This window comes from Hemitrygon akajei, chromosome 1, assembly GCF_048418815.1.
Source record: "Hemitrygon akajei chromosome 1, sHemAka1.3, whole genome shotgun sequence".
NCBI lineage: Eukaryota > Metazoa > Chordata > Chondrichthyes > Myliobatiformes > Dasyatidae > Hemitrygon > Hemitrygon akajei.
The window spans coordinates 7650868-7677544 of record NC_133124.1 but is presented as its reverse complement, the minus strand read 5'-3'; the positions used below and the strand labels follow the sequence as shown (position 1 = coordinate 7677544).

At 49.8% G+C, this 26677-nt stretch overlaps 2 protein-coding genes across 6 annotated transcripts in view; both read left to right on the top strand.

The window, feature by feature from the left end:
* Nucleotides 1-26677, top strand: part of LOC140716871 (collagen alpha-1(XV) chain-like) — a 327765-nt gene that overhangs the window by 261890 nt on the left and 39198 nt on the right. For 4 of the 5 annotated variants that reach the window (XM_073030228.1, XM_073030003.1, XM_073030091.1 and 1 more), the window contains 10 exons: nucleotides 479-514; nucleotides 1703-1777; nucleotides 1866-1931; nucleotides 11562-11615; nucleotides 16587-16661; nucleotides 17269-17304; nucleotides 17942-17995; nucleotides 18087-18146; nucleotides 26228-26314; nucleotides 26457-26498. In XM_073030228.1, coding sequence (XP_072886329.1) covers nucleotides 479-514; nucleotides 1703-1777; nucleotides 1866-1931; nucleotides 11562-11615; nucleotides 16587-16661; nucleotides 17269-17304; nucleotides 17942-17995; nucleotides 18087-18146; nucleotides 26228-26314; nucleotides 26457-26498 — 585 coding nt within the window. The remainder of the gene's footprint in view (nucleotides 1-478; nucleotides 515-1702; nucleotides 1778-1865; nucleotides 1932-11561; nucleotides 11616-16586; nucleotides 16662-17268; nucleotides 17305-17941; nucleotides 17996-18086; nucleotides 18147-26227; nucleotides 26315-26456; nucleotides 26499-26677) is intronic. The other variant, XM_073030177.1, reaches the window with a different exon arrangement.
* On the top strand, nucleotides 18200-25893 carry LOC140736198 (uncharacterized). Its single transcript, XM_073062107.1, has 6 exons — nucleotides 18200-18231; nucleotides 18388-18547; nucleotides 20194-20253; nucleotides 20754-20951; nucleotides 22312-22425; nucleotides 25822-25893. The coding sequence occupies exons 1-6, from the start codon at nucleotides 18200-18202 to the stop codon at nucleotides 25891-25893; spliced, it is 636 nt and encodes a 211-aa protein (XP_072918208.1).

Sequence of the window (26677 nt, the reverse complement as noted above, 5' to 3'; positions counted from 1 at the left end):
GATGGTAAGAGGTACAGTTAGAGTAGACAGCCAGAGACTTTTTCCTGGGTATATATGGCTAATATGAGGGGCCAGAGCTATGTGTTTGGAAGGAAGTATAGTGGGGCTGTCAGGAATGGGTTTTTCACACAGAGTGATAGTGTGTGGCAGGCCCTGCCAAGGATCCTGGTAGAGGCAGACACAGTACGAACATCTAAGGTTCTGTTTGGCACATGGATGAAAAATGGAGGGTTATGCAGGAAGGAAGGGTTAGATTGATGTTTAGAGTAGGTTAAAGGTTTGGCACAACCTTGTGGGCCAAAGGGCCTGTACTCTGCTATATGTTCTCATTCTTCTGTTTTGGTCGTTGTTGACTGCTCCTTCCTCTCGCCTTTTCTTCTAATTGGTAGAGGCTTCTGTGCTGGGGTGCCTCAGCTAGAGACCCCTGCTCATCTTCAGCCGTGGAAAATTCACCTGCTTTGTGCTCTCCTTTTCACAGGGACGGAAAGGTGCGAAAGGTGACCAAGGAACGAAGGTAAGTCTCCGCTGTCAACGTTACAGACCAACTATTGGGGGAGAGGGGGAAGGACTTACATTCACATAGCACCACTCATGACCTCAGTGTGTCCCAAATCCCAGCACTCCACTAAAACTCTCCCTCAGTAAGCAAGACTGCGGCATGTGATGTTGCGGTGGCAATGGCAAACAAGATTGTTTCATGGGCACTTACTGAAGCACAACATTAGAAATTGATTAGCTGTGTGTTCACATTAGACAAAAATTTTGAGAAGTCGAGGTGTCGGGGCCGAGTGGAAGGATGGGCCAGAGTTCAGCTCTGTGAGGTTTACTCCTCGCTGCGTTGAACTGAGGTTATGGCCTGTAACTGACAGGCTCCTGGACCGGCCGCAGCGATGAACAGGTTTTGTTGCTGCGGACTCACTTTCGTGAACATTAGCTCCGTCTGTTATTTGTTTACTTTTTACTGTCCACACGGTTCATTCATCTTTTCACACATTGGGTGTTGACAATCTTGCTTGCTGTGTTCTATTGGGTATCTTTGTTTTATGGCTGCCTGTAAGGAGACGAATTTCAAGGTTATACTTTGATAATAAATGTATGTTGAACTTTGTTCATGCACTTTGGTAGAAAGAATAAAGGCGTAGATTATTATCTAAACAGGGTGGAAAGTCAGAAATCAAAGATCTTATGGTCTCATTCTCCTACACTCCAGGAAATAAAGTCCTAACATTTTCAACTTTTTCTTCAAGTCTCAGCAACATCCTTGTAAATTTCCTCTACACGCTTTCAATCTTATCGATATCTTTCCTGTAAGTAAGTGACCAGAACTGCAGAGAACGTAGAAGGAGGAACATTACCTCACAGTACAGGCACTTCGGCCCACAATGCTGTGCTAACTTTTTAACCCTTTTTTAACCCTAAGATCAATCAAACCCTCCCCCCCCCCCCCCCACCCCGGCATAATTCTCAATTTTTCTGTCATCCATAATCCTCTCAAATGTTCCTAATGTATCTGGCTCTACCACCTCCCCCTGTCAGGGCATTTCATGCACCCACCACTTCTTGTGTAAAGAACTCCACGCTTCACTCATTTCACACAGTTAATAGCATTATCTCGGGATGGCAAGGTTTTGAGAAATAAATTATTAGCCAGCAGTTCCATAATGCATTTCACAAACCAACACTACTTTATGTAATGGCACAGGGTGAACGTGGCCAAGATGGCGTCAGTATACCAGGACCGCCTGGCCCTCCAGGAGCCATTGTGACGCTGCACGAGGTGAGTGAAGCAACCTTTTGCCGAAGTCTTGTCTGATGGTTCCTTACCCTTGATGAACCAACTTTCCCAATGTGATTCCATATTTCAGTTGCTGGGGAATGACACTGAGGAAGTTCTAAAGATGAATGGAATCCAGCTACCACCTGGACCTCCCGTGAGTATTACCCCTCAGCTAATGGTGCACTTCGACTTTCAAACCCTTCTGAGTTTAATAGTTGGAACAAAATCCTGCATTTAGCAATGGACCTATGGCAGGTCTTCAAACCCATTTTAATACTATAAGAATGACCAATATAGAACTATGAGATACACTTCAGCAACACACGCAAAATGCTGGAGGAACTCAGCAGGCCAGGCAGCGTCTATGGAAGTGAGTGAACAGTCGGCATATCGGGCCAAGAGCCTCCATCAGAGGACTGGAGAAAGAGGATGAGAAGTCAGAGTAAGAAGGTGAGGGAAGGGGAGGAAGAAGTACAAGGCGGTAGGTGATGGGTGAAACCAGGAGAGGGGAAGGGGTGAAGTAAAGAGCTGGGAAGTTGATTGCTGAAAGATATAAAGGGCTGGAGAAGGCAGAGTCTGATAAGAGAGGACAGAAGGCCACAGAAGAAAGGAAAGGAGGAGGAGATAATGTGCAAGAAGGAAATGGGAATAGGGAATGGTGAAGGAGAGAGGGGGTGCAATTACTGGAAGTAGGAGAATTCGATGTTGATGCCATGAACATCGATTTCTCGAACCTCCGAGAGCAAGAACATCAATTTCTCAAACTTCTGGTAATCGCCCCCCTTTCACTATTCCCCATTCCCATTTCCCTCTCTCACCTTACTTGCCCATCACCTCCCTCTGGTGCTCTTCCCCCTTCCCTTTCTTCCATGGCCTTCTGTCCTTTCCTATCAGATTCTTAGGCAGCCTAGCTATGTATTTGTGCGTAATACTTTTGCACAATACTGTATGTAAATGAGGGAAGCAGCTAATAGATAGATAGATAGATAGATAGATAGATACTTTATTCATCCCCATGGGGAAATTCAACTTTTTTCCAATGTCCCATACACTTGTTGTAGCAAAACTAATTACATACAATACTTAACTCAGTAAAAAATATGATATGCCTCTAAATCACTATCTCAAAAAGCATTAATAATAGCTTTTAAAAAGTTCTTAAGTCCTGGCGGTTGAATTGTAAAGCCTAATGGCATTGGGGAGTATCGACCTCTTCATCCTGTCTGAGGAGCATTGCATCGATAGTAACCTGTCGCTGAAACTGCTTCTCTGTCTCTGGATGGTGCTATGTAGAGGATGTTCAGAGTTTTCCATAATTGACCGTAGCCTACTCAGCGCCCTTCGCTCAGCTACCGATGTTAAACTCTCCAGTACTTTGCCCACGACAGAGCCCGCCTTCCTTACCAGCTTATTAAGACGTGAGGCATCCCTCTTCTTAATGCTTCCTCCCCAACACGCCACTACAAAGAAGAGGGCGCTCTCCACAACTGACCTATAGAACATCTTCAGCATCTCACTACAGACATTGAATGACGCCAACCTTCTAAGGAAGTATAGTCGACTCTGTGCCTTCCTGCACAAGGCATCTGTGTTGGCAGTCCAGTCTAGCTTCTCATCTAACTGTACTCCCAGATACTTGTAGGTCTTAACCTGCTCCACACATTCTCCATTAATGATCACTGGCTCCATATGAGGCCTAGATCTCCTAAAAATGAAGCAGTGTTGTATGTAATGACATGTATGTACTCTGATAATAAATTTTACTTTGAATTTTGAACTTTTAACGATTTAATCTGTATCAACAGTATGTGAGACAAGCCTTTTACTCTGTAGGTGATAATAATAAGCAGCTTACAATTCCAAACACACAAGCCAGCCTTCATCTTCATTCCTCATGATATCTTCAAGATCTTCAAGACTGTTTAATGTCATTTCCAGTACACAAGTGTAGAGGAGAATAAACTAATTGTTACTCCAGATCTAGTGCAGCACAAAAAACACAATAAGATAAAGAACACAATAATATAAAAACACAATAAATATAAATACCTAAGATAGTTTATATACATAGATTGATTGTACATCCATAAAGTGACGCTAGGCACAGGAGTGTCTGTACATAAGGTGACAGTCAGGAAATGATGAAGTAGTGGTGTTTGGGGGTGTGGAGGGGTGGGTTAGTGGGTGGAGGTGTTGAATAGTCTTACTGCTTGGGGAATGTAACTGTTTTTGAGTCTGGTGGTCCTGGTGTGGATGCTACATAGCCTCCTCCCTGATGAGAGTGGGACAAACAGTCCATGAGGAGGGTGGGTAGGATCCTTCATGGTATTATTGGCCCTTTTCTGGCATCTTTCTGTATATATATCCTTGATGGTGCCAGTGATGCATTGAACAGTTGACTACCCATTGTCTTCCACGGTGTCGTTCCTGTACCACGTAGTGATACAGCTTGTTCAGATGCTCTCTACTGTAAAATGATGTGAGTATGAATGTGTATGGCAATCAGTAGCAAAGTGAAAGAAACCATAATCAACTATACTACCAAATGACAGTAACCTTGGACGGTTTAGAGGTAGTCAGCATGGCTTTGTGCATGGCCAGTCGTGTCTAATCTTATAAAGATTTTTGGGGAAGATACCCGGAAACCTGATGAAGGCAAGGCAGTGGATGTTGTCGAAATGGGCTTTTGCAAAGCCTTTGACAAGGTCTCGCATGGGAGAGGGGTCTGGACCACCCGGAAAAATGGCGGATGGAACTTAATGCAGACAAGTGCAAGGTGTTGCACTTTGGTAGAACCGACCAGGGTTGGTCTTACACAGTGAGTGGTCGGGCACTGAGGAGTGCGGAAGAACAAAGGGATCTGGGAATACAGGTCTGTAATTCATTGAAAGTGGTGTCACAGGTAGCTAGGATTGTAAAGAAAGCTTTTGGCACATTGGTCTTCATAAATTGATGTATTGAGTACAAAAGTTGGGATGTTATATTGAAGTTTTATAAGACATTGGTGAGGCCTAATTTAGAGTATCGTGTGTGGCTTTGGTCATCTGCCTACGGGAAAAATGTAAACCAGGTTGAAAGAGTACAAAATAAAATTACAAGGATCTGAGTTCTATGAGAGATTAAATAGGCTTGGACTTCAGAAAGTTGAATTAACTGATTAGTCAATGGGGTATTAGTCAAATTAGTAGGGGTATGGAGGGCCACGGTCCTAGTGCAGGTCGATGGGAGTTTAAGTGGTTCAGCATTGACGAGATGGGCCAAAGAGTCTGTTTCTGTGCTGTACTTTCTATAACTCGGACTCTAAGCTATTCAGACCATTCAATAGTCTTACTGCGGTGGGGTAGAAGCTGTCCTTGAATCTGACGTTCCATGCTTTCAGGCTTTTGTATCTTCCGCCCGACGGGAGAGGGTCTGGCTTGGGTGGGGCCTTCGATTTCACTGGCTGTTCTTTTCTGCACCTTGGGTGCTTGATGATTCTTTTTTAATGTGTTCTATTCGGTTTCTTTGTTTTGTGGCTGCCTTTAAGGAGACAAATCTTGAGGTTGGATATCACATACATTGTCGTTATGCGCTGTCTTATATGACGAGGGCGATCATAGCCTTTCTAAGACCGTGATTGTTTTTGGCAAATGTTTCTACTGAAGTTGTTTCCCATTGCCTTCTTCTGGGCAGTGTCTAAAGATGGGTGAACCAGGCCGTTATCTGTACCTTCAGGGCATCACAGTTGCATAACTAGGACGTGATATGCACCAACTGCTCATATGACCATCCACCACCCCCTCCCATGGCTTCATGTGACCCTGACTGGGAGGGTCTCAGCAGGTGCTACAACTTGCCTAAGGGTGACCTGCAGGCCAACTGACGGAAGGAGCATCTTAAACTTCCTTTGGTAGAGACGTATCTCCACCCCGTCGCCAAGTAGTATTGAATTGAATTGACTTTATTACTTACGTCCTTCAAATACAAGGAATAAAAATCTTTACATTACGTCTCTGTTCAAATGTGCAATGCGCAATTATATTAATTTATAATAAATATTATGTACAACAGGGTAGTCAATATAACATAGAAGTACAGTAGCGTCAGCATGAATTAATCAGTCTGATGGCCTGGTGGAAGAAGCTGTCCCGGAGCCTGTTGGTTCTGGTTTTTATGCTACGGTACCGTTTCCCAGATGGTAGTGACTGGAACAGTTTGTGGTTGGGGTGACTCGGGTCCCCAATGATCCTTCGGGCCCTTTTTACACACCTGTCTTTGTAAATGTCCTGAATAGTGGGAAGGTTCACATCTACAAATGCGCCTGGCTGTCCGCACCACTCTCTGCAGAGCCCTGCTATTGGGGGAAGTACAGTTCGCATACCAGGCAGTGATGCAGCCAGTCAGGATGTTCTCCATCGTACCCCTATGGAAAGTTCTTAGAATTTGGAGGGAGGGCCCACACCAAACTTCTTCAATGGTCTGAGATGAAAGAGGTGCTGTTGTGCCTTTTTCACCACACAGCCGGTATGTACAGACTACGTGAGATCCCTGTGATGTGGATGCTGAGGAACTTAAAGCTGTTCACCCTCTCAACCCCAGATCCATTGATGTATAGCCTGTCTCCATTCCTCATTTGAGCTGTACTGAGGTATTGCGATGTATAGATGGAGGGAAGGGGGGCTTCCGTGATGTGCTGAGCTCCGTCCACAACTCCCCACAGTCACGGGTAGAGGGGTTGCCATTCCCAGGGGTGATGCCTCCAGATAGGATGCTTTCTCTGGTGCATCCTCGGTGAGGGTCATGGCAAATTTCTTTAGCCTCCTGAAGGAGCAGAGGTGTTCCTCAGCTCTCCTCGCCATGGTTCACACCTCGGAACTTGAACTAGAAGCTTGATCTTGGACGAGGATATCGAAGCTGTGTTTGTGTGTCTATGTGAACAGGAGGATGATGTTTTTGAGTGCTTTCTTTAACTGGAAGGATGTGAACTGTATGAAGCTTTAACTCCGTCCCCATGTCCAGTGCAGACCCTGGACCACCAGATCCCTGAAGCAGATGTGCAACCTTCAGAACTTGTACTTTGATCCCAATGGCATCTTATGCCTTCAGTGAAGTTAACGGGGTGGTGGAGCAGAAATACATCTCTACAAAAGAACACGTGAGGCGCTCCTCCCCTCCACTAGTCTGCGGGTCACCCTTGGGCAAGGTGTAGCACCTGCTTAGCCCCCCCCCCCGCCCCACTCTGGGTCACGTGAAGCCATGGGAGCAGGTTGTGGACAGTGCAGATCACAAGTCCTGGTTATGCGATCACTGACAACAGGCAGACAATCTCTGAAGAGGATTGATAATGGCTGGGGTCACCCGCCTTGTAAAGACACTGTCCAGAAGAAGGCAATGGAAAAACCACTTCTGTAGAAACATTTGCCAAGAACAATCATGGTGATGGAAAGATTATGATCGCCCGTGACATAGGATATGGCACATAACAAAGGAACAATGACACGCAGGATGTTTGCCTGTACAGGAGGGGCGAGTGAGTCTATTCATGTCTTGCACCATGGTAACACTCAGTGATGACTCTGGTTTGAAAACACTGAATAGCTGAATCATGTGATTCCCAAGAGGTCTTAACAAAGTCAGATTGCATAACCTTGAGCCAAATAACTACTGTTTACTTTAGAGTTCAATTCTGTACAAATCAATTTCTCGCTCTATAATGTACCTTCTATAAAAACATAATGTTTTATTCACTTAATCCCTTGATTCAAAATTGTCTAGTCCTATCTATCGTCGATTGTTAATGCAAGGCATCATATTTCACTGCATGTTTCAATGTACATGTGACAATTAAACCTAATCTAATCTCACAATAAACATATTCTCTAGTTTGTGGTTACTAAAGACTGTGGCGATTTTTCATTCTGTTATGACAACCAGTCAAAGGTAACTAAAAAGCATTTTTTTAAAGATTAGCTTTGTTCATGACATGTGCAATGAAACATTGAAACATGCGGTGAAATCTGTTGCTTTGGGCCAACGACCAATACAGCCTGAGGATGTGCTGAGGCGGCCCGCAAAATGTCGCCACACTTCCAGTGGCAACAGAGCCTGCCCGCAACTCGCTAACCCTAGCTAATCTGCAATTATCAGCATTATGTGCCATGTCATATGACGTGAGAGATCAGGATGGTCCATTTGCCTTTAATCTAATCGTTGCTGTTGTTCTTAGTCTTGTCTCTTCCAAGACCATGATTGTTCTTGGCAAACTTTTCCACAGAAGTGGTTTGCCATTGCCTTCTTCTGGGCAGTGTCTTTACAGGACCGATTACTCCAGCCATTATCAATATCCTTCAGAGATTGTCTGCCTGGCGTCAGTGGTCACCTAACCAGGACTTGTGATATGCTCATACGACCATCCACCACCTGCCCCCATGGCTTCACGTGACCATGAAAGGGGAGGTGGGAGACTAAGAAGATGCTACACCTTGCCCAAGGGTGACCTGCAGGCTAGCAGAGGGAAGGAGCACCTTACACCTCCTTTGGTAGAGACATATCTCCAGCCCGCCACCCTACTAATCCACAATAACACTCTGACGGGGTGCAATGTGCATGTAGTGGAAGTGACTGTGAATAAAGTTAGCCCCACCATAAACTTATGAATGAAACCCCACACGTCCTGTGCACCCTGTCCGCCAACCATAAGCACCTGTGTCTGAACTTCATTCACACATACTGATAGTAACACTGTGGTGAACTAGATATACCTGTCTGACTGCTCCTGTGGCTCCTCCCAAGACCCTGCTGACTACCCCTGTGGCTCCTCCCACAGACCCCTGTATAAAGGCGACTGTGGCCTGCTGCTCTCCCTCATTTTCCCCAGGATGTAGTGTTGTCCTTCAGTCAATAAAAGCCGATATCTCACTTCCTAAGTCTCGGCGTGAGTTATTGATGGTGCATCAAACACTGAGAGGACTCTCACTCTATTGGTGAGATTCTTGGCCTTCCCTTTGACATTGTTATATTTTTGGACCTTCACCTGTAATGTTAAAATAAAAACATATAGTTTTAGTTTATTTATACAACACAGAAACTGACCCTTCCAGCTTACTGCCTTGTCACGCCCATGTGACCAGCTAACCTACTAACTTACAAACACAAAAAAGTCTGCAGCTGCTGTAAATCCAGAGCAACACACACAAAATGCCGGAGGAACTCAGCAGGTCAGGCAGCATCTATGGAAATGACTAAACAGTCAGCATTTCAGGCCAAGACCCTTCCTTGGGGAATGGAAAGATAGGGAGAGGGTTCCTGAGTAAAAAAGCTGGAGGGGAAGGGAAGGAGGACTAGCTGGAGGGTGACAGGTGAAGCCAGGTGGGTGGGAAAGGTAAAGGGCTGGAGATAAAGAATCTGATAGGAGAGGAGAGTGGTTCATAGGAGGAAGGGATCTAGGGAGAAGTGATAGGCAAGTGAGAAGAGGTAAGAAGCCAGGGTGGGAAATAGAAGAAGTGGGGAAGGAAACCAGAAGGAGAAATCAATATTTAGAGCGTCGGTTTGGAGGCTACCCAGACAGAATATAAGGTGTTGCTCCTCCAACCTGAGAGCTGCCTCATCGTGGCACAAGAGGAGACCACGGAACGACATGTCAGAACAGGATTGGGAATTGGAATTAAAATGTTTACCGACATGTCAGAATAGGAATGAACCAACTAACTTGTATGCCTTTCAAACGTGGGAGGAAACCAGAGCACCTGGAGGAAACCCGCGATGCCATGGTGAGAACGTAGAAACTTCTTACAGACGGCAGTGGGAATTGAACCCAGATCACTGGTGCTGCAACGTGTTACGCTGCTGTACCACCTGAAGCAAGTTGTAAACTCAGTCAGCTCCATCACGGGCACGAGCCTCCCCAGCATCCTGGACATCTTCAAGGAGCGATGCCTCAAAAAGGTGGCATCCATCACTAAGGACCTCATCACCCAGGAGATGCCCTCTTCTCATTGTTACATTCAGGGAGGAGGCACAGGAGCCTCAACTCCTCAACAAAACTCACTCAGGTGTGATACCCTCACTGACCCTGCACAACATCCGTTAAATGCTCTTTCCTGCTCTCCTTGGTCTGTTGATAATTACTGAGTCTCTTCATATCTTCACGTTTATTTAAGTTTGATTATTGACATTTGTACGTGTGACCATTCTGCTAATTGTTGATTGCTCAAGGCTGTTTGCACTGTTGTTCTGTAAACCATTGGTTGCTATTGTGTTGTCTGTTATGGTATTGTCCTGTGTTACGTGCTTGGCACTGAACCACAATCAATTCTGTTGCGATTCAGATAAACTGATTCTGATTCACCCTGTGTCTTGATGTTTTGATGTACATAATGACAAATAAAGCTTGTCCTTAAGTTTCAGTTGTACATAAAGGGATTAAATAAACGTAGTCTGTTTTTGCATTTTTGGCACAGTAGCGTAGTGGTTAGCACAACGCTTTACCAGGTTCAACTCCTGCTGCTGTCTGTAAGGAGTTTGTATGTTCTCCCCGTGGACTGTGTGGGTTTCCTCTAGGTGCTCCAGTTTCTTCCCACAGTCGTACACAAAGACGTACCGGTTGGTTAATTGGTCATTGTAAATTGTCCCTTGATTAGGCTGGGACTAGATTGGGGGGATTGGTGGGTGGCACAGCTCGAAGGGCCGGAGGGTTCTGTTCCATGCTGAATCTCACTCAATCAATAGGAATATTGAAGGAAAAGCGTCTTGCACAGCACTGGGGTGTGCAAAAGCACTTGGACTGCAGACAGTACGAGGGATATAATAACCAATTCCCGCTCAACAGCGGGCAAGTGTCTCTGAGAAATGGCTGAGAGACTTCGGGTTGGAGTTCTTTTCAGTGTTTTAAATTGTATTATAGAATGTTTTCAGATCCACTCGATAAAGGAAATGAGGACTTGATTTAAAGACTCGTGAAAGAGGGCACTTCAAAATTCAAAGTAAATTTATTATCTATATATATATATGTCACTTGAGATTCATTTTCTTGCAGGAATTTACAGTGGAACAAAGAAATACAAAAGAATCAGTGAAGAACTATGTCTTATCTCCCCTCTCACTTCTGTCAGAACTGTCCCCCCACTGCTGCGTTCAGTGACACAGGGTCACAAGCTTCCGGCTGAAGTGAGACATATGAGACCAGAGCAACACACACAAAATACTGAAGGAAATCAGCAGGTTGGGCAGCATCTATGGAAATTAATTAACAGTTGACATTTTGGGCCAAGACCCTTCTTCAGGACAGGAAAGGAAGGGGGAAGATGCCAGAATAAAAAGACACTAGAAGAAGATGGGGAGAGTCAAAGGAGGATAAGCTGGAAGGTGAGAGGTGAAGCCAGGTGAGGGGGGGAGGAGGGATGAAGTGAGAAGCTGGGGGGTGATTGGTGGAAAAGGTAGCGGGCTGTAGATGAAAGTGATGGGAGAAGCCAGGCGGGTAGGTGAGACCAACAATACTGTCCCCCATTTCATAGCTCAGGTTAGAGTCAATACAAAAAGAGGCTCTTGGGCCCATCCAGACCCTGCTGAACTGTCATCCTGCCTCATCCCAGTGACCTGCACATGGACCATAGCCCTCCATACCCCTCCCATCCACGTACCTATCCAAACTTCTCTTAAATGTTGAAAATGAACCCACAACCGCCACATTTACCAAATAACCATTAAAAATATACTTGCTGAGTAGCAGTGTTGTTAGAAATATCTTCCACCCACGCTCTGGGTCATCTGCTAACATCATCATATCTTCTTTTTCATTCCTATTCAGGGCCCCAGAGGACCCAAGGGTGACCTTGGTATTCCTGGATTTCCCGGAGTAAAGGTAGGTTCAAACACTGTCTTTTGTTGGAAAACCTCAGGAAAAGTAGGCTGAGCACTTTCAAGAGTCATCAACGTTATGTGCCGTGTTGTATGACATCATCATTATATCAGATTCAGATTCAGTTTATTGTCATTTAGAAACCACAAATGCAATGCAGTTAAAAAATGAGACAATGTTCCCCCAGAATGATATCACAAAAGCATATGACAAAACAGACTACACCAGAAAATCCACATAACGTTTGGCAATCCCCAATCCAGAGGCTGGAGAGGCTGCTGCATATTAATATCGCACTACCGTCTAGCGCGTTCCCCGGAAAGGAGCTCCAAATCCACCAGACAAAAACAAGACCGAAAACTAAAGCTACAAGACCTGCACAAAACCACATAGTTACAACATATAGTTACAACAGTGCAAACAATAGCATAATTGATTAAAAAAAACAGACTATGGGCACAGTAAAAATAGTCCAAGATGTTAAAGGACTGTAAATTCAAAAGAAATCACCACAGTTTCCACAAGTCCCCAGGGTCCCAACAGACTCGTCATCCCACGCCGGCGGCAGAAGGGAATACCCCCGTTATGTGACTTCCAAGGCACCGCCCGACTCAGCCTCACAGACGCAGCACATAGTGAAAGCGACCTGAGTCCGTCGAAAGGACTCCGAGTCCATCGAACCTCCGAGCCGACGACCATCCCCTCCAGCACAGCTTCTCCGAGCACCATACTCTGCCGAGCGTATTAAGACGGCCCCGCCAACGGCCATCGGCAACGCGACCCCGAGGACTGGGGGCCTGTTCTTCCCAGCAGAGTCCCAGACCTCGCAGCAGCAGCAACAAAGAAGGTCTTCCTGGAGATTTCCCGATGTTCATCCGTTCTCCCACGTCCATTTTCAATCGATTATGATTGCGCACGGCACCCCACTTCACAAATAACAGAGAATCAGCTCCGGAGTGGCCGCTGCAAGCTGCGTCGCGCCGCCATCTTGGATGCCATGTTGTATGACATCATCATTATGTGCCGTGTGGTATGACATGGGCAGTCTTGGTCTTTTGATGACCATGATTGTTCAAGGCAAATTTTTCTACATAAGTGTTTTGCCATTGCCTTCTGGGCAGTGTCTTCACAAGACAGGTGACCTCAGCCATTATCATTACTCTTCAGAGATTGTCTGCCTGGGGTCAGTGGTTGCATAACCAGGACTTGTTATATAACTCCTCTCTATCACCTCCTCACTCTCCCTGACCAGACGAAGGTCATCGAGCTGCATCTCCAGTTCCCTAACGCGGTCTCTAAGGAGCTGCAGCTCAACCCACCTGGTGCAGATATGGCCGTCCGGGAGGCTGGGGTCTCCAGGACCTCCCACGTCTGACACCGAGCACAGAACACCAGCCTCACACACATACTTTCTGTCTGTATTCTACACAGCTAACCTACCTCACCTCGACCCTTTATTGCCGAAGCCCCGTTGAGCCAAAGCCTTCCTATTCTGTCTCCCTCTACTCCAACGCCCATTGTATAAATCTGTCTTCTTTTTAAACTCTTCTCGCTGTTCTCACTGGCTGACGTCCACGTGCTTGTGTAGCTGTGCCCAGTTCAAACCACTGAAGAAAAACGATAAGGTCTTTTAAGAGACTCCTGGATAGGTACATGGAGTTTAAAAAACTAGAGGGCTATGGTAAGCCTAGGTAGTTCTAAGGTAAGGACATGTTCAGCACAGCTTTGAGGGCCAAAGGTCCAGTATTGTGCTGTAGGTTTTCTATGTTTCTATGTTTCTATATTTGTCCATGTGAAGAGGAGAGTGAGTTTATAAATCTGGCAGGAGCAAAGGATGTTGGGAATGGTGAGGGTGGAATGCCATGGGAGGGGTGTGGGACAGTTCAGGTCAAGTCAAGTCACTTTTTATTGTCATTTCGACCATAACTGCTGGTACAGTACACAGTAAAAACGAGACAATGTTTTTCAGGACCATGGTGTTACATGACACAGTATAAAAACTACACTGAACTACGTAAAATCAACACAGAAAAAAACTACACTAGACTACAGACCTACCCAGGACTGCATAAAGTGCAGAAAACAGTGCAGGCATTACAATAAATAATAAACAAGACAATAGGCACAGTAGAGGGCAGTAAGTTGGTGTCAGTCCAGACTCTGGGTATTGAGGAGTCTGATGGCTTGGGGGAAAAAACTGTTACATAGTCTGGTCGTGAGAGCCCGAATGCTTCGTTGCCTTTTCCCAGACGGCAGGAGGGAGAAGAGTTTGTATGAGGGGTGCGTGGGGTCCTTCATAATGCTGTTTGCTTTGCGGATGCAGCGTGTAGTGTAAATGTCTGTAATGGCGGGAAGAGAGACCCCGATGATCTTCTCAGCTGACCTCACTATCCGCTCAGGGTCCTGAGATCAGAGATGGTGCAATTTCCGAACCAGGCAGTGATGCAGCTGCTCGGGATGCTCTCAATACAACCCCTGTAGAATGTGATGAGGATGGGGGTGGGAGATGGACTTTCCTCAGCCTTCGCAGAAAGTAGAGACACTGCTGGGCTTTCTCTGCTATGGAGCTGGTGTTGAGGGACCAGGTGAGATTCTCTGTCAGGTGAACACCAAGAAATTTGGTGCTGTTAACGATCTCTACTGAGGAGCCGACGATGTTCAGTGAGGAGTGGTCGCTCCGTGCCCTCCTGAAGTCAACAACCATCTCTTTTGTTTTGTTCACATTCAGAGACAGGCTGTTGGCTCTGAACCAGTCCGTTAGCTTCTGCACCTCCTCTCTGTAAGCTGAATCGTCGTTCTTGCTGATGAGACCCACCACGGTCGTGTCATCGGCGAACTTGATGATGTGGTTCGAGCTGTGTGTTGCAGCACAGTCGTGGGTCAGCAGAGTGAACAGTAGTGGACTGAGCACGCAACCCTGGGGAGCCCCCGTGCTCAGTGTGATGGTGTTGGAGATGCTGCTCCCGATCCGGACTGACTGAGGTCTCCCAGTCAGGAAGTCTAGGATAACATGTCCTTACCTTAGAAATTACCTAGGGTTACCCATAGCCCTCTATTTTTCTAAGCTCCATGTACCTCTCCAGGACTTTCTTAAAAGACCCTGTTGTATCCGCCTCCACTACCATCACCAGCAGCCCATTCCACGCACTCACCACTCTCTGCGTAAAAAACTTACCCCTGACATCTCCTCCTTCCAAGAATTTTAAAACTGTGTCCTCTCTTGTTAGTCATTTCAGCCCCAGGAAAAAGGAAGTCTCTGACTATGAAGCCTCTCATCATCTTATACACCTCTATCAGATCACCTCTCATCCTCCGTTGCTCCAAGGAGAAAAGGCCGAGTTCACTCAACCTATTCTCTTAAGGCATGCTCCCCAATCCAGGCAACATTCTTGTAAATCTCCTCTGCACCCTTTCTATAGTTTCCACATCCTTCCTTTAGTGAGAACTGAGCACAGTACTCCAAGTGGGGTCTAACCAGGGTCCTATAAAACTGTAACATTACTTTTTGGCTCTTGATCTCAACCCAGCCTCATTAGAAAAAGCCCTATCTGTACCCCTCATAATGTTGTATACCCCCATCAAATCTCCCCTCATTCTCCTGCGCTCTAGGGAATAAAGTAAAAACCTGTTCAACATTTCCTGGTAACACTTTCTGAAGTCCCAGCAGCATCCTTGTAAATTTGTGTTGCTCCACATTTCCAGCATCTGCAGAATCTTTTGTGTTTACTTTTTAAACCTTCAATTGCTATCTACTCTCTTTCCAAAAGGTCTGAACTTCAGGGTATAGAGATGCATATAAGCTTGCGTGGGCCTGATTGACAGGAATTTGTATAATTTATTTTCTTCAGTAGCTCATTGATATTCATAGATGGTGAGAGAGGGATTGTATGACCCACCCCTACCCCCACCCCACCCCTGCCCCATCCCACCCCTACCCCCATCCCTTCTGATGGCCCGCATCTTAGGCAACTAAAGAAATCGTTGCCAACACACACAAAATGCTGGAGGAACTATGGAAATGAATAAACAGTTGATGTTTCAGCTCAAGTCCTTCTTCAGGACTGAGAGGGAAGGGGGAAGATGCCAGAATAAAAATGTGGGGAGTGGGGAAAGAGGCTAGCTGGAAGGTGATAGGTGAAACCAGGTGGGTGGGAAAGGTCAAGGGCTGGAGAAGAAAGAACCTGATGGGAGAGGAGGGTGGAGCATGGGAAGGAGGAGGAGAATAGAAATAGTTACAGTGTTGGATCAGATCTTCTAAAATCTCTTCGGCACTGAAAAGCTTTTGTGCCTCCTATTCTTTCTGCCCCTTTTAACATAGAAACATAGAAATCTACAGCACATTACAGGCCCTTCGGCCCACAATGTTATGCTGACCATATAACCTACTCATAGAATTTCCCTTCCACATAGCCCTCTATTTTTCTAAGCCCCATGTATCTATCTAAGAGGCTCTTAAAAGACCCTATTGTATCTGCCGGCAGCTCATTCCACACACCCATCACTCTGTGTGTGGAAAACACTCGACATCCCCTTTGTAAATATATTTCCAAGCACCTTAAAACCATGCCCCTCGTTTTAGCCATTTCAGCCCTATACACCTTATATCATCTTATACACCTCTATCAAGTCAAATCTCATCCTCTGTCGCTCCAAGGAGGAAAGGCCGAGTTCACTCAACCTATTCTCATAAGGCATGCTCCCCAATCCAGGCAACATCCTTTTGCTGTGTGCATACATCTACCGATGCTTCTGGACACATCATCAGTGATGTTCCTGGAATCATCAGGTGTTTCGGGTCTTTCAGCATCATACACCCTCCTCCAGGTGACCCAGCCGGGGCTGATCTCCTCTGCACTCTCTCTATCAGTGTCCTTCCTGCCAACAATGTCGATGATAAACCAGCCTCCACAGATCCACACGTAGGCTTTCACCATTTTTGCATCCTCTTGCTAAATTATTTTGTTCTGACCACAGGGTGAAAAGGGTGAACCTGGAAGTATTTTGGCCGCAGATACTGCATCGCTGGCCTTGTCATTGAAAGGTGAAAAGGTGAGTGTAGCAGATGGTGGAAGGGGCATTTAATTGTCTGTTGATTAAACCAAGATTGTTTGATGCTTTAAATCCTGGCGAATCACATAATTAGAATGTATCTTGGCTAATGATCACTAATCCTGACTATTTATCATCCAATTATAACTTGGTTTGATCACTTATCATCACTTTCCCAGGCAATTGATCACATAATTGTAACTCATCTTGGCTATTAACCACTTATTGATCACTTGCTGATCATTTAACCTGACTGTTGATTATTTCATTATAACTTATCTTGAATCAGAATCAGGTTTACTATCACTGGCATATGTCAGTAAATTTGTTGTTATGCAGCAGCAGTACAGAAATTGTAAATTACAGTAAGAAGTTTATGGATTTTTAAAAGTTAAATTAAATAAGCAGTGCAAAAAGAGTGAGGAAAGAAGAAGTAGTGGGAGAGTGTCCAAGGTGAGCAGTGTCCATTCAGAAATCTGATGGAGCAGGGGAAAAGCTGTTCCTGAATCGTTAGGGAAATGATCACTTACATTGGCTATTGTTCACACAGTTATAACTTATCGTAGTTATTGATCATGTAATTAATTATATTTTATCTTCCTCACAGGGTCAGCATGGTCCGCAAGGACCCCCTGGGCCTCCGGTAGGAAGTCTTTCCACATTGGACCCTCCTTTTCTGCACGAGTTACAATTTGAATTGTGAATTATAATGCCCCTCTTACTGGGACTTCAGATTAATTATGGGAATTTCAGAAGGCACAAAACAGATTTGCCCAGATGCTTTTGGGGTGAAGTTCCATGTGGTGAGGGTGGGGAAGATCAGCACAGATCCCTGATGATGAAGAAGATGCCTTAGGCCCATAAGACCATAAGGTTTCGAAGCAGAATTAGGCCATTTGGCCCATCAAGTCTGCTCCGCCATTTCAGCTGGCTGACCCCCAATCTCCTTCCTTCTCCCCGTAACTTTTGATGCCCTGACTAATCAAGAAACTTACTGTTGCGATATACATTTCACTGTATGTTTCGATGTACATGTGATAAATAAATGAATCTGAAATCTGATTCTTAGGGAAGGACGAAATGGAAACGCTCTGTGTTTCCCCAAGCAGGGGCCTAAAGGAGGGGAAGACAAATGATTAGGATGATCTCGGAGCAGCATTTAACCAATGGCTGTTGTTCTTTTCAAACAACAGAGATTGTTTCTTGTGTCCGGACTGGAATCAAATGGAAGATTTGATTCAATGTTATTCAAAATCTTGTCTCTTGGACTTGTTTTATAGGGGCCGATGGGGCGTCCAGGGCCAAAAGGAGAGTTTGGTTTTCCAGGCAGACATGTAAGTTCAAAGGGATTTCAGAGAGGAAAAACAACATGAAATATTCAGAGCAGATAAATAAATAATCAGTGGATGTGTTTTGTTTTTGCAGGGACGTCCAGGCATAAATGGCAGGAAGGGTCAGAAAGGTGAACCAGCATTAACTCACGTGGTACGTGTGCTCTGATGAAATCTAATCAGCACAGTTTATATTTCTCTTGATCTATGCGTCTCTCGAGAGATCCGGATAAAGACCGGCGAGTATATCATTCATATTGTGCAGGAATCGTACAGTTCCCTGGGAGGCTAGCAGTTCAGCTGCAATCCACGAGATTTACAGCCTCACTAATCAATATTCTTTGACATATCTCACTCCCTTTTGAACAACATTCATTGCCCCCTCTCACCAACAGCTCCCCCTCTCTCACCAGCAGCTCCCCCTCTCTCACCAGCAGCTCCCCCCTTGCCAGCAGCTCCCCCTCTCTCACCAGCAGCTCCCCCTCTCTCGCCAGCAGCTCCACCTCTCTCACCAGCAGCTCCCCCTCTCTCGCCAGCAGCTCCCCTCTCTCACCAGCAGCTCCCCCCTCTCGCCAGCAGCTCCCCCTCTCTCGCCAGCAGCTCCCCTCTCTCACCAGCAGCTCCCCCTCTCACCAGCAGCTCCCCCAACTCGCCAGCAGCTCCCCTCTCTCACCAGCAGCTCCCCCCTCTCGCCAGCAGCTCCCCCCTCTCGGCAGCAGCTCCCCCAACTCACCAGCAGCTCCCCCCTCTCGCCAGCAGCTCCCCCAACTCACCAGCAGCTCCCCCCTCTCGCCAGCAGCTCCCCCAACTCACCAGCAGCTCCCCCTCTCTCACCAGCAGCTCCCCCTCTCGGCAGCAGCTCCCTCCTCTCGGCAGCAGCTCCCCCCTCTCGCGAGCAGCTCCCCCTCTCTCACCAGCAGCTCCCCCCTCTCGCCAGCAGCTCCCCCTCTCACCAGCAGCTCCCCCTCTCACCAGCAGCTTCCCCTCTCACCAGCAGCTCCCCCTCTCCCACCAGCAGCTCCCCCTCTCCCACCAGCAGCTCCCCCTCTCACCAGCAGCTCCCCCTCTCTCGCCAGCAGCTCCCCCCTCTCACCAGCAGCTCCCCCTCTCTCACCAGCAGCTCCCCCTCTCCCACCAGCAGCTCCCCCTCTCACCAGCAGCTCCCCCTCTCCCACCAGCAGCTCCCCCTCTCACCAGCAGCTCCCCCTCTCTCACTAGCAGCTCCCCTCTCTCGCCAGCAGCTCCCCCCTCTCACCAGCAGCTCCCCCTCTCTCACCAGCAGCTTTTCTCCCCCCTTGCCAGCAGCTCCCCCTCTCTCACCAGCAGCTCCCCCTCTCTCGCCAGCAGCTCCCCAACTCACCAGCAGCTCCCCTCTCTCGCCAGCAGCTCCCCCCTCTCACCAGCAGCTCCCCCTCTCTCACCAGCAGCTTTTCTCCCCCCTTGCCAGCAGCTCCCCCTCTCTCACCAGCAGCTCCCCCCTCTCACCAGCAGCTCCCCCTCTCTCACCAGCAGCTCCCCCTCTCTCACCAGCAGCTCCCCCTCTCTCACCAGCTGCTCCCCCCTCTCACCAGCTGCTCCCCCCTCTCACCAGCTGCTCCCCCCTCTCACCAGCAGCTCCCCCCTCTCACCAGCAGCTTTTCTCCCCCCTTGCCAGCAGCTCCCCCTCTCACCAGCAGCTCCCCCCTTGCCAGCAGCTCCCCCCTCTCGCCAGCAGCTCCCCCCTCTCGCCAGCAGCTCCCCCTCTCTCACCAGCAGCTCCCCCTCTCACCAGCAGCTTCCCCTCTCTCACCAGCAGCTTCCCCTCTCTCACCAGCAGCTCCCCCCTTGCCAGCAGCTCCCCCCTCTCGCCAGCAGCTCCCCCTCTCTCACTAGCAGCTCCCCCTCTCTCGCCAGCAGCTCCCCCTCTCACCAGCAGCTCCCCCTCTCACCAGCAGCTCCCCCCTCACCAGCAGCTCCCCCTCTCACCAGCAGCTCCCCCTCTCACCAGCAGCTCCCCCCTCACCAGCAGCTCCCCCCTCACCAGCAGCTCCCCCTCTCACCAGCAGCTCCCCCTCTCACCAGCAGCTCCCCCTCTCTCACCAGCAACTCCCCTCTCACAGCAGCTCCCCCTCTCTCGCCAGCAGCTCCCCTCTCACCAGCAGCTCCCCCTCTCTCGCCAGCAGCTCCCCCTCTCTCGCCAGCAGCTCCCCCCTCTCACCAGCAGCTCCCCCTCTCTCGCCAGCAGCTCCCCCTCTCTCGCCAGCAGCTCCCCCCTCTCACCAGCAGCTCCCCCTCTCTCACCAGCAGCTCCCCTCTCTCACCAGCAGCTCCCCCTCGCGCCAGCAGCTCCCCCAACTCACCAGCAGCTCCCCTCTCTCGCCAGCAGCTCCCCTCTCTCGCCAGCAGCTCCCCCCTCTCACCAGCAGCTCCCCCTCTCTCACCAGCAGCTTTTCTTCCCCCCTTGCCAGCAGCTCCCCCTCTCTCACCAGCAGCTCCCCCTCTCTCGCCAGCAGCTCCCCCAACTCACCAGCAGCTCCCCTCTCTCGCCAGCAGCTCCCCCCTCTCACCAGCAGCTCCCCCTCTCTCACCAGCAGCTTTTCTCCCCCCTTGCCAGCAGCTCCCCCTCTCTCACCAGCAGCTCCCCCTCTCTCACCAGCAGCTTTTCTCCCCCCTTGCCAGCAGCTCCCCCTCTCTCACCAGCAGCTCCCCCTCTCTCACCAGCAGCTCCCCCTCTCTCACCAGCTGCTCCCCTCTCTCACCAGCTGCTCCCCCCTCTCACCAGCTGCTCCCCCCTCTCACCAGCAGCTCCCCCCTCTCGCCAGCAGCTCCCCCCTCTCACCAGCAGCTCCCCCCTTGCCAGCAGCTCCCCCCTCTCGCCAGCAGCTCCCCCCTCTCGCCAGCAGCTCCCCCTCTCACCAGCAGCTCCCCCTCTCTCGCCAGCAGCTCCCCCTCTCTCACCAGCAGCTCCCCCCTCTTACCAGCAGCTCCCCCTCTCTCGCCAGCAGCTCCCCCTCTCTCGCCAGCAGCTCCCCTCTCTCACCAGCAGCTCCCCTCTCTCGCCAGCAGCTCCCCCCTCTCACCAGCAGCTCCCCCTCTCTCACCAGCAGCTTTTCTCCCCCCTTGCCAGCAGCTCCCCTCTCTCACCAGCAGCTCCCCCTCTCTCGCCAGCAGCTCCCCTCTCTCACCAGCAGCTCCCCTCTCTCGCCAGCAGCTCCCCCCTCTCACCAGCAGCTCCCCCTCTCTCACCAGCAGCTTTTCTCCCCCCTTGCCAGCAGCTCCCCCTCTCTCACCAGCAGCTCCCCCCTCTCACCAGCAGCTCCCCCTCTCTCACCAGCAGCTTTTCTCCCCCCTTGCCAGCAGCTCCCCCTCTCTCACCAGCAGCTCCCCCTCTCTCACCAGCTGCTCCCCCCTCTCACCAGCTGCTCCCCCCTCTCGCCAGCAGCTCCCCCCTCTCACCAGCAGCTCCCCCTCTCTCACCAGCAGCTTTTCTCCCCCCTTGCCAGCAGCTCCCCCTCTCTGACCAGCAGCTCCCCCCTTGCCAGCAGCTCCCCCTCTCTCACCAGCAGCTCCCCCCTTGCCAGCAGCTCCCCCCTCTCGCCAGCAGCTCCCCCCTCTCGCCAGCAGCTCCCCCTCTCTCACCAGCAGCTCCCCCTCTCACCAGCAGCTTCCCCTCTCTCACCAGCAGCTCCCCCCTCTCACCAGCAGCTCCCCCTCTCTCACCAGCAGCTTTTCTCCCCCCTTGCCAGCAGCTCCCCTCTCTCACCAGCAGCTCCCCCTCTCTCGCCAGCAGCTCCCCCAACTCACCAGCAGCTCCCCTCTCTCGCCAGCAGCTCCCCCCTCTCACCAGCAGCTCCCCCTCTCTCACCAGCAGCTTTTCTCCCCCCTTGCCAGCAGCTCCCCCGCTCTCACCAGCAGCTCCCCCCTCTCACCAGCAGCTCCCCCTCTCTCACCAGCAGCTTTTCTCCCCCCTTGCCAGCAGCTCCCCCTCTCTCACCAGCAGCTCCCCCTCTCTCACCAGCTGCTCCCCCCTCTCACCAGCTGCTCCCCCCTCTCGCCAGCAGCTCCCCCCTCTCACCAGCAGCTCCCCCTCTCTCACCAGCAGCTTTTCTCCCCCCTTGCCAGCAGCTCCCCCTCTCTCACCAGCAGCTCCCCCCTTGCCAGCAGCTCCCCCTCTCTCACCAGCAGCTCCCCCCTTGCCAGCAGCTCCCCCCTCTCGCCAGCAGCTCCCCCCTCTCGCCAGCAGCTCCCCCTCTCTCACCAGCAGCTCCCCCTCTCACCAGCAGCTTCCCCTCTCTCACCAGCAGCTCCCCCTCTCTCACCAGCAGCTCCCCCCTTGCCAGCAGCTCCCCCCTCTCGCCAGCAGCTCCCCCTCTCTCGCCAGCAGCTCCCCCTCTCTCACCAGCAGCTCCCCCCTTGCCAGCAGCTCCCCCTCTCTCACCAGCAGCTCCCCCCTTGTCAGCAGCTCCCCCCTCTCGCCAGCAGCTCCCCCCTCACCAGCAGCTCCCCCCTCGCCAGCAGCTCCCCCCTCGCCAGCAGCTCCCCCTCTCTCGCCAGCAGCTCCCCCTTGCCAGCAGCTCCCCCCTCTCACCAGCAGCTCCCCCTCTCTCACCAGCAGCTCCCCCCTTGCCAGCAGCTCCCCCCCTCACCAGCAGCTCCCCCTCTCTCACCAGCTCCCCTTGCCAGCAGCTCCCCCCTCTCACCAGCAGCTCCCCCCTTGCCAGCAGCTCCCCCCCTCACCAGCAGCTCCCCCTCTCTCACCAGCTCCCCTTGCCAGCAGCTCCCTCCTCTCGCCAGCAGCTCCCCCCTTGCCAGCAGCTCCCCCCTCTCGCCAGCAGCTCCCCCCTCTCTCACCAGCAGCTCCCCCTTGCCAGCAGCTCCCCCCTTGCCAGCAGCTCCCCTCTCTCACCAGCAGCTCCCCCCTTGCCAGCAGCTCCCCCTCTCTCACCAGCAGCTCCCCCTCTCTCACCAGCTCCCCCTTGCCAGCAGCTCCCCCCTTGCCAGCAGCTCCCCCCTCTCACCAGCAGCTCCCCCTCTCTCACCAGCAGCTCCCCCCCTCTCACCAGCAGCTCCCCCTCTCTCGCCAGCAGCTCCCCCTCTCTCGCCAGCAGCTCCCCCTCTCGCCAGCAGCTCCCCCTCTCTCACCAGCAGCTCCCCCCCCCTCACCAGCAGCTCCCCCCTCTCGCGAGCAGCTCCCTCCTCTCGCCAGCAGCTCCCCCCCTCACCAGCTGCTCCCCCTCTCTCGCCAGCAGCTCCCCCTCTCGCCAGCAGCTCCCCCTCTCTCACCAGCAGCTCCCCCTCTCTCACCAGCAGCTCCCCCCTCTCACCAGCAGCTCCCCCCTCTCGCGAGCAGCTCCCCCCTCTCACCAGCAGCTCCCCCTCTCTCACCAGCAGCTCCCCCCTCTCACCAGCAGCTCCCCCTCTCTCGACAGCAGCTCCCCCCTCTCGCCAGCAGCTCCCCCTCTCTCACCAGCAGCTCCCCCCCTCTCACCAGCAGCTCCCCCCTCTCGCGAGCAGCTCCCCCCTCTCGCCAGCAGCTCCCCCTCTCTCACCAGCAGCTCCCCCCTCTCTCACCAGCAGCTCCCCCCTCTCTCACCAGCAGCTCCCCCTCTCACCAGCAGCTCCCCCCCTCACCAGCAGCTCCCCCTCTCTCACCAGCAGCTCCCCCCTCTCACCAGCTGCTCCCCCTCTCACCAGCAGCTCCCCCTCTCTCGCCAGCAGCTCCCCCCTCTCGCCAGCAGCTCCCCCTCTCACCAGCAGCTCCCCCCTCTCTCACCAGCAGCTCCCCCTCTCACCAGCAGCTCCCCCCCTCACCAGCAGCTCCCCCTCTCTCACCAGCAGCATTCTCCCTTTCAGGCGAGTTTCACACCTGGTGAAAATATTGAACTGAAGTAAAGATTTAGCCTAACCCGTGTCCATATCTCAGCTTAGTTAGATCTCAGCTCAGCCTAGAGAGTGGTAGCTGTGTGGAACGAGCTTCCAGTAGAAGTGGTAGAGGCAGGTTCGGTATTGTCATTTAAAGTAAAATTGGATAGGTATATGGACAGGAAGGGAATGGAGGGTTATGGGCTGAGTGCGGGTCAGTGGGACTAGGTGAGAGTAAGTGTTCGGCATGGACTAGAAGGGCGGAGATGGCCTGTTTCCGTGCTGTAGTTGTTATATGGTTATGTTAAAAATTCTAGTTCAAGTTTATTGTCATTAAACTATAGACATGCATAGGGCAAAATGAAACTTTGTTCCTCCGGCACTGAGTGCAAAGCTCAGTCTGTAAAGTCACAGACAACACATAGAGTTACAATACAGCACATTTCGTTATGACAAAGTACATATGGTCAAACTATATAAGCTGTAAATAACTATATAACAGTAGAATTAGGCCATTCAGCCCATCTAATCTGCTGCACCATTCCATCATTGTTTATTTGTTATCTTTCTCAACTCTATTCTCCCCACAACCTTTGAGAGCCAAACTATCAACCCCCATTTCAAATATGCCCACCTCCACAGCCATCTGTAGCAATGAATTCCACAGATCCACCCCCCTTGGCTAAAGAAATTCCTCCTCATCCTTGTCTTCCAAGGTTGTGCCCTCTGGTTCTAAACTTCTCCACTAGGAAACAAACTCTCTACGTCCACTCTCTCTAGGCCTTTCAATATTCAATAAGTTTCAATGAGATCCCCCCTCACTCATCTAAACTCCAGTGAGAGCAGGCCCAGAGTTATCGAGCGCTACGTTAACCCTTCCATTTCCAGGGTCATTCTCGTGAGCTTGCCCCAACCCTCTCCAATGCTAGCACATCCTGTCTTTGATAAGCTGCATGTGCCTAGAAAAAATGTTGAACTTAATTAAAATTTTTGACTTCCCATTGTTCATACCTCAGGTTATGTTAGAAATTACGATCAATTAAAAATCCAGGTGTTTAGAATGACCCTTTTCTTTTTATGGAATTGTGTGGATAGAGCCATTTTTGGAGATTGAAGTCCTCTCTCTGACATCCCTCCTATCTTTTCCTCCAATCAGCTTAAAATTATGCCCTCTCATATTAGCCATTAACCCTAGGAAAAAGCCTCTGGCTGTTGACTCTTATTTATTCCTCCTATCATCTTGTACACCTCTCATCCTCCTTCAGTCCAAAGAGAAAACACCAAGCCTGCTCAACCTGTCTCCATGTGACATGCTCTCTAATCTAAGCAGTGTCTTAGTAAATCTCTTCTGCACCCTCTCTAAAGCTGTCTCATCCTTCCCATAATGAGGTGACCAGAACTAAACCCAATACTTCTTTATTCCTCTCCATAGATGCTGCCTGACCTGCTAAGCTCCTCCAGCATTTGTGTGTGTTTAATAAAGGTGAACATGTCTAATAGAACATAGATCATCAAACAGTACAGGACCTTTGGCCCACAAATATGTGTCGACCTTCAAGATCAATCTAATTCCTCCCTCCATATGCCCTCCATTTTTCTATCATCCATGTGCCCATCCAAGAGTCTCTTCAATATCCCTACTAGATCTTTCTCTACCACCAGGGAACCCCACACACCCATCACTCTCTGTGTAAAACACCCACCTCTGACATCCCCTCCTATACTTTCCCCCATCATCTGAAAATTATGTTCTCTTATTTTACCATTTTCTATCCTGGGAAAAAGAGTCTCTGTCTGTCCACTTTATCTATGGCTCTTATCATCTTGTGCACCTTGGTCACCTCTCTTCTTCCTTCATTCCAAAGATAAAAGCCCTAGCTCGCTCAACCTTTCCCCGTTAGACATGCTCTTTAGTCCAGTTAGCATCCTCTGAACCGTCTCTAAAGCTTCCACATTCTATAATGATGCGACCAAAATTCCCTCCATAGATGCTGCCTGACCTGCTGAGTTCCCCCAGCGTTTTGTACATGGATTTCCAGCATCTGCAGAACCTCGGGTGATTGCAAAACTCTAAGTGTGGTCTAACCAGGACTTTATAGAGCTGCGGCATTGTCTGTGGCTCCTGTACTCCATTTCATTTCAGTCATCTCGGTCCTTTAATATCAGAGAATCTATACAGTATACAACTTGAAATTCGTACTCTTCACAGACATCCATAGAATGAATGATAGAACATCAAAGCTCCCAAAGTCCCTCCTCCCCCACCCTCCGCACAAGCAGCAGCAAAAGCTCCGCTCTCCTGTGATTGCATTCTCTATGCCGAGAGTTGAGAGGAGACTCTTATTCTTAGTTAAAGGACTAACAGAAAAACCAATCATCTGATTCCATTTTCAGAGCCCTGTTGGGTCTCCAGGTCCTCCAGGTCCTCCAGGACTTCCAGGACTTCCAGGACGTCCTGGTCGAATTCTCAACATAAAAGGAGTAAGTTATTTTTTCAGTTCTTTGGGTTGCTCATCTTTCTCTGTATTGTTCTTTTCCCATTTGGTTGTCTGATTTTTTTTTAATCACCTTCTGTGTTCACTTGTTTTTAATTGCCAATTCGTTTTCCTTCAACTTTGAATAGACAGTTTTTCCAGTTCCTCCCAGGCCGCACTGCAAAATGCCCGTAAGTGTAACGAAGAATACGTTGTCATGTTTTGATATTACAGTCCCTTTTGACAAATGGAAGCCCAACATTTTGGTAACCCAGTCGTGAATGTATGCTTGGTCTTCTGTTCATTAATAATCGCTGAGACCTTTTTTTCTTTCTGCCTGTGCTTGTCTTGAATGCTACAACTTACGTCC